Genomic DNA, 7,227 nt, shown 5'->3' with positions numbered 1-7,227 from the left:
CTTTGTGGCAAAGAGGAAAACCAACGACGTTAGCTTTGGCATTATTTCAAAACCTAAAATTCAGATCTTCTGTGACTGAAAGCTGTCACACATGAACTATGACACTCCGTGAGAAGTCGTCCTGAATGCAGGTTTGCATCCATTGATAAAGGGCAAGAAATCCGGGAACTCGTGCCTGCTTCCTCCCCCTAAGCGGTAACTTCCCCTCCCACGGCTCTTCCTTAGCACCCTTGGCGATCGGAGAGGGAAGCAAGGTGAGGGAGCGGGGATCTTGCGGGAGGGCACAGAGAAACAGTGGGCGGGCTTTGCCCTGGAGTGAGTGGGTGGATCCTCCCGCAAGAGCGGCTACACAAAGCTCCCCGCCGGTAAGTCACTCCTCGTAGCGCAAAGCGATGGAGTCCTCCTGGATGGAGTCCTCCTGGATGGAGTCCTCCTGGCTTGAGACGCACTGGGCAAGGCCCTTTTACCTGACGTTGGTGTTCTGCTTGGCCCTAGGGCTGCTGCAGGCCATCAAGCTCTACCTGCAGAGGCAGAGGCTGCTCCGAGACCTGCGCCTCTTCCCCTCGCCCCCCACTCACTGGCTCTACGGGCATAGCAAGGTAGACACATCGGAGGGAGGGGTGAAGGAGGATGCTGGAAATCCGATCGCGCAGAGAAGCGGCTGCTTCCTTCTTTTCCTCCCATCCCTCAGTCCTGCACCGACCTCTCCTGCCAGCCTGTGGCTCCCGCATTTACATTACTCCATGAAACACCCTAGAGCCACTGCTGCTGCTGCTGCTACTAAGTCGCTTCAGTCGTGTCCGACTCTGTGCGACCCCATAGACGGCAGCCCATCAGGCTCCACCTTCCCTGGGATTCTCCAGGCAAGAACACTGGAGCGGGTTGCCATTTCCTTCTCCAATGCATGCCACTAGAAGGGATATTTAGGTGGGGTGGGAGTTGGAGGGGGGATATGTAAAGAGACAATATGGAAAAAGAAAGCTGTGGTGTAATTCAGGTCTGTCTAAATTGCTTCGCTCATCTCTTGGATTTATGTACACGTTTTTAAAAGCCTTCCACATACATTGCTAAAAAATAGTCTAAAGAACATGTTTTTTTACTTAAATTTTTTTTAATTTATTATTTCTTTATTTTTGGCTGTGCTGGGTCTTCACTGATGTACATAGGCTTTTTCTATTTGCAGTGAGCAGGGGCTGCTCTCTAGTTGTACCCTGCACAGACTTCTGATTGCGGTGGCTTTTCTTGTCACAAACCAAGAGCTCTAGGGCCTGGGGGCTTCCGTAGTTGCTGCGCCTAGGCTCAGTAGTTGTGGCAAGGGGGTTTAGCTGCCCCGCAGCAAGTGAAATCTTCCCAGACCAGGGATCAAACCGTTGTCCCCTGCATTGGCACACAAATTCCCAATCATATCACATCATCCATATCATAGCATATGTCAGAATTTCCTTCCTTTTTAAGGCTGAATAATATCCTATTGTATTTATATACCACATTTTCTTTATCCATTCATTCGCTGGCGGATGCTTGGGTTGTTTCCACATTTTAGCAGTTGTGAACACGAGTGTACAAATATCTCTTTGAGACCTTGCTTTCAATTCTTTTGGGTAAATGTGAAGAAATGGAATTGCTGGATCATATGGTAATTCTATTTTTAGTTTTTTGAGGAACCACTGTACTGTTTTCCACAGTGGCAATACCATTTTACATTTTCACCAGAAGTGCACAGGAGTTCCAGTTTCTCAACATTCTTGCCAAAACTTGTTATTTTCTGTTCTTTTTTTGAATGGCAGCCATCCTAGTGGATGTGAGGTAGTATCTCATAATTTTGATTTGCATTTCCCTAATGATCGCATTGGAGGAGGAAATGGCAACCCACTCCAGTGTTCTTGCCTGGAGAATCCCAGGGACGGCAGGGCCTGGTAGGCTGCTGTCTATGGGGTCGCACAGAGTCGGACACGACTGAAGCAACTTAGCAGCAGCAGCAGCAATGATCCCTAATGCATCGCTGAACATCTTTTCATGTGCTTATTTCCATTTGTATATCTTACTTGGAGAAATGTCTATTTAAGTCTTTTGTTCTTTTTTTTTTAACTTAAAAAGTTTTACTGAAAGAAAGATTCTTTAAATTCTATAGTGCTTTACAATTTTCAGAAGTTACATACATATGATTTCATATAATCCATTGTTGTTGTTCAGTTACCCAGTCGTGTCTGACTCTTTGCAACCCCATGGACTGCAACACACCAGGCCTCTCTGTCCGTCACTCTCTCCAAAGTTTGCCCAAGTTCATGTCCATTGCATTGGTGATGCCATCCAGCCATCTCACCCTCTGACGCCATCTTCTCCTGCCCTCAATCTTTCACAACATCAGGGACTTTTCCAATGAGTCAGCTGTTCACATTAAATGAGCAAAATACTAGAGTTTCAGCTTCAGCATCCTTCCAATGAGTATTCAGGGTTGATTTCCCTTAAGATTGACTGGTTTGATCTCCTTGCTGTCCAAGGGACTCTTAGGAGTCTTCTCCAGCACCATAGTTCAAAGGCTTTAATTCTTTGGCGCTCCGTCTTCTTTACAGTCCAGCTCTCACAACTGTACATGACCACTGGGAAGACCATAGCCTTGACTAAAAGGACCTTTCTCAGCAGAGTAATGTCTCTGCTTTTCAACACACCGTCTAGGTTTGTCATAGCTTTCTTGCCAAGATGCAAACATCTGATTTCATGGCTGCAGTCACTATCCTCAGTGATTTTAGAGCCCAAGAAGAGGAAATCTGTCACTACTTCCACCTTTTCCCCTTCTATTTGCCATGAGTTAATGGGGCCAGATGTCATGATCTTAGGAGTTTTTTTTAACATTTAGTTTTAAGCTGGCTCTTTTTCACTCTCATCCTTCACACTCATCAAGAGGTTCTTTAGTTCCTCTTCACTTTCTACCATTAGAGTGGTATCATCCGCATATCTGAAGTTGTTGATATTTCTCCTGCCTATCTTGATTCCAGCTCGTAACTCATCCAGCCTGACATTTTTCATGATGTGCTCAGCATGTAGATTAAACCAACAGGTGACAGCAGACAGCCCTGCTGTATTCCTTTCTCAATCCTGAACCAATCAGTTGTTTCATACAAGGTTTGCTTTTGCATACAGGTTGCTTCTTGACCTGCATATAGGTTTCTCAGGAAATAGGTAAGATGGTCTGGTATTCCCATTTCTTTAAGAGCTTTCCACAGTTTATTATGATCCACACAGTCAAAGGTTTTGGCATAGTCAATGACACAGAGGTAGATTTTTTTTTTTTGGAATTCCCTAGCGTTCTCTATGATCCAGCAAATGCTGGCAATTTGATCTCTGGTTCCTCTTCCTTTTCTAAATCCACCTCAGACATCTGGAAGTTCTTGGTTTGCATAATGCTGAAGCCTAGCATACAAGATTTTAAACATGACTTTACTAGCATAGGAGATGAGTGTAATTGTCTGATGGTTAGCACATTCTTTAGTACTACCCTTCTTGGGAATTGGAATGAGGATTGAACTTTTCCAGTCCTGTGGCCACTGCTGGGTCTTCCAGATTTGCTGACATATTGAATGCAACACCTTAATGGCATCATCCTTTAGGATTTTGAATAGTTCTGCTGAAATTCCATCACATCTACTAGCTTTATTAACAGCAGAGCTTCCTAAGGCCCACTTGACTTTTACTCTCCAGAATGTCTGGCTCTGGGTGGCTGACTATACCATCATAGTCACCCAGTCCATCTGTATCTTTTTTATACAGCTCTTCTGTGTATTCTTTCCACTTATTCTTGATCTCTTCATTGTCTATAAGGTCTCTTCCGTCTCTGTCCTTTATTGTGCCCATCTTTGGGCAAAATGTCCCCTTGATATCTCCAATTTCCCTGAATAGATGTCTAGTCTTCCCCTTCTGTTGTTTTTTGCTAGTTTTATACACTGTTCACTGAAGAAGGCCTTCTTGTCCCTCCATGCTGTTCTTTGGAAATCTGCATTTAATTGGGTATACCTTTCCCTTTCTCCCTCGCGTTCCACGTCTCTTCTTTTTTTAGCTATTTGTAAGGCCTCCTAAGATAACCACTTTGCCTTCTTGCTTTTCTTTATCTTTGAGATGGTTTTGTTCACTGCTTCCTGTACAATATTATGGACCTTCATCCATAATTCTTCAAGCACACTGTTTACAAGTTCTAATCCCTTGAATCTATTCATTACCTCCACTGCATGTTCATAGGGGATTTGATTTAAATCATACCTGGCTCTCCTGGTGGTTTTCCCCACGTTTTTTCGTTTAAGCCTGAATTTTGCTATGAGAAGCTGATGATCTGAGCTACAGTCAGCTCCAAGTTTTGTTTTTGCTGACTGTATACAGCTTCTCCATCTTCAGCTACAAAGAGTGTAATCAATTTGATTTTCATATTAGCCATTTGGTGATGTTCATGTATAAAGTTGTCTCTTGTGTCATTGAAAAAGGACATTTGCTATGACCAATGCATTCTCTTGACAGAATTCAGTTACCCTTTGCCTTGCTTCATTTTGTTCTCCAAGGCCAAACTTGCCTGTTATTCCAGTTATCTCTTGACTTCCTACTTTTGCATTCCAATTGCCAATGATGAATAGAACATCTTATTTTGGTGTTAGTTCTAGGAGGTCTTCTAGGTCATCATAGAACTGATGATCTTCAGCTTCTTCAGCATCGTTGGTAGGGGCATAGACTTGGGTTACTGTGATGTTGATTGGTTTGCCTTGGAAATGAACCCAGATCATTCTGTCATGTTTGAAGTTGCACCCAACTACTGCATTGGACTCTTTTGTTGATTTGAGAGCTATTCCATTTCTTCTACAGGATTCCTGCCCACAGTAATAGATATAATGGTCTGAATTAAATTCACCCATTCCCATCCATTTTAGTTCACTGATTCCTAAGATGTTGATGTTTATTCTTACCATCTCCTGCTTGATCATGTCCAATTTACCTTGATCCATGGTAATTTACCTAACATTCCAGGTTCCTATGCAATACTTTCATCACCAGACAAATCCACAACTGAGCGTTGTTTCCATTTTGGCCCAGCCACTTCATTCTTTTTGGTGCTAATAGTAGTTCTCCTCCACTCTTCCCCAGTAGCATATTGGACACCTTCGGACCTGGGAACATTCATCTTTTGGGGTTATATCTTTTTGTCCTTTATATACAATTTATGAAGTTCTCAATGGCAAGTAAATTGAGGTGGTTTGTCATATCCACCTCCGGTGAATCGTGTTTTGTTAGAACCTTCTGCTATGACCCTTCCACCTTGGGTGGCCTTACATGGCATGGCTCATAGTTTCATTGAGTTACATGAGCCCCTTCGCCACAACAAGGCAATGATCCATGAAGGGGTGCTTTACAATTTTAAAATTCTGTAGTGCTTTACAATTTTCAAAAGTTTCATACATATAATTTCATATAATCCATAATAACCCTTTTTTCCTCCTACCCCTATATTTCCCATCCCCCTCTTTTTTTCTCCCCTCTGGTAAACACTAGTTTCTTCTCTATATCTGTGAATCTGCTTCTTTTTTGTTTTATTCACTAGTTTGTTGTATTCTTTAGAGTCCACATTTAAATGGTATTGTACAATAGTTGTCTTTCTCTGACCGACTTATTTCACTTTGCTTAATGCCCTCCAAGTCCATTTGTGCTGTTGCAAATGGCAAAAGTTCATCTTTTTATGGCTGAGTAGTATTTCATTATATATATGCACACCACATCTTTATCCATTCTTCTGTTGATGGACACAAGTTGCTTCCATACCCTGCTGCTGCTGCTGCTAAGTCACTTCAGTTGTGTCCGACTCTGTGCGACCCCATAGACGGCAGCCGGCCAGGCCCCGCTGTCCCTGGGATTCTCCAGGCAAGAACACTGGAGTGGGTTGCCATTTCCTCCTCCAATGCATGAAAGTGAAAAGTGAAAGTGAAGGTGCTCAGTCGTGTCTGACTCATAGCAACCCCATGGACTGCAGCCTACCAGGCTCCTCCGTCCATGGGATTTTCCAGGCAGGAGTACTGGAGTGGGGTGCCATTGCTTCTCCATACCCTAGCTGTTGTAAATAATGTTACTATGAACATCAGAGTGCATGTATCTTTTTGAATTAGTGTTTTTGGGTTTTTTTGGCTATATACCCAGGAGTGGAAAAGTCATACAGTAGTTGTATTTTTAGTTTTTTGAGAAGCTTCCATACCGTTTTTCACAATTGCTACACTAATTTACAGTTACCACCAACAGTATGTGAGGGTACACTGTTTGCTGTGCTGTGGTGTTCTTAGTTGCTCAGTCATGACAGACGCGTTGTGACCCCATGGACTGTAGCCCACCAGACTCCTCTTGCCATGAGGACTCTCTGGGTTTCTCCATATCCTTGCCAACATTTGTTATTTGTTCTTTTTGATGATAGCTATTCTGGTAGGCATGTGGTGCTTGATCTCTCACTGTGGTTTTGATTTGCATTTCTCTGATGATTAGTCATGTTGAGCATCCATGTACCTGTTGGCCATCTTCATTTCCTCTTTGGAAAAATGTCTATTTAGTCCTTTGTTGATTTTGAATCAGGTTGTTTTTTTATTGTTGAGTTTTAGGGGTTCTCTATATATTCTATTAATCCCATATGTATGATTGCTAATATTGCCTCTCAATCTTTGGGTTGCCTTTTTACTCTGTTGATACTGTCTCTTCATGTACAAAAATTTTTTAATTTCATTAAGTTCCATTTATTTTTTTTTGTTGTTGCTTATGCCTTTGATGTCATATCCAAGATTATTATTGCCAGATCCAAAATTGTGAAGCTTTCGTCCTATGTTTCCTTTTAAGAATTTTATAGTTTTAAGTCTTCTCTCAGAGAAGACTCTTGAGACTCTCTTGGACAGCAAGGAGATCCAACCAGTCCTTAATATTCATTGGAAGGACTGATGTTGAAGCTGAAACTCCAATCCTTTGGCTACCTGATGTGAAGAGCTGACTCTTTTGAAAAAACCCTGATGCTGGGAAAGATTGAGGGCAGGAGGAGAAGGGGATGACAGAGGATTCGATGGTTGGATGGCATCATCGACTCAATGGACATGAGTTTGGGTAAACTCCAGGAGTTGGTGATGGACAGGGAGGCCTGGCGTGCTACGGTTCATGGGGTTGCAAAGAGTAGGACATGACTGAGTGACTGAACTGAACTAAACTGAAGTCTTTGATCTATTT

General features: G+C 42.7%; 1 protein-coding gene across 1 annotated transcript in view; it reads left to right on the top strand.

Moving 5' to 3' along the window:
- Window positions 1-422: 422 nt before the first annotated feature.
- CYP4X1 (cytochrome P450 family 4 subfamily X member 1) overlaps window positions 423-7,227 on the top strand; it is a 48,778-nt gene continuing 41,973 nt past the window's right edge. Inside the window, exon 1 of the mRNA XM_019958422.2 lies at window positions 423-599. Coding sequence (XP_019813981.1) covers window positions 423-599 — 177 coding nt within the window. The remainder of the gene's footprint in view (window positions 600-7,227) is intronic.

This window comes from Bos indicus, chromosome 3 (genome assembly GCF_029378745.1).
Source record: "Bos indicus isolate NIAB-ARS_2022 breed Sahiwal x Tharparkar chromosome 3, NIAB-ARS_B.indTharparkar_mat_pri_1.0, whole genome shotgun sequence".
NCBI classification, from domain to species: domain Eukaryota; kingdom Metazoa; phylum Chordata; class Mammalia; order Artiodactyla; family Bovidae; genus Bos; species Bos indicus.
Note: the sequence above shows the minus strand (reverse complement) of the source record. Positions and strands in the feature narration are given on the sequence as shown.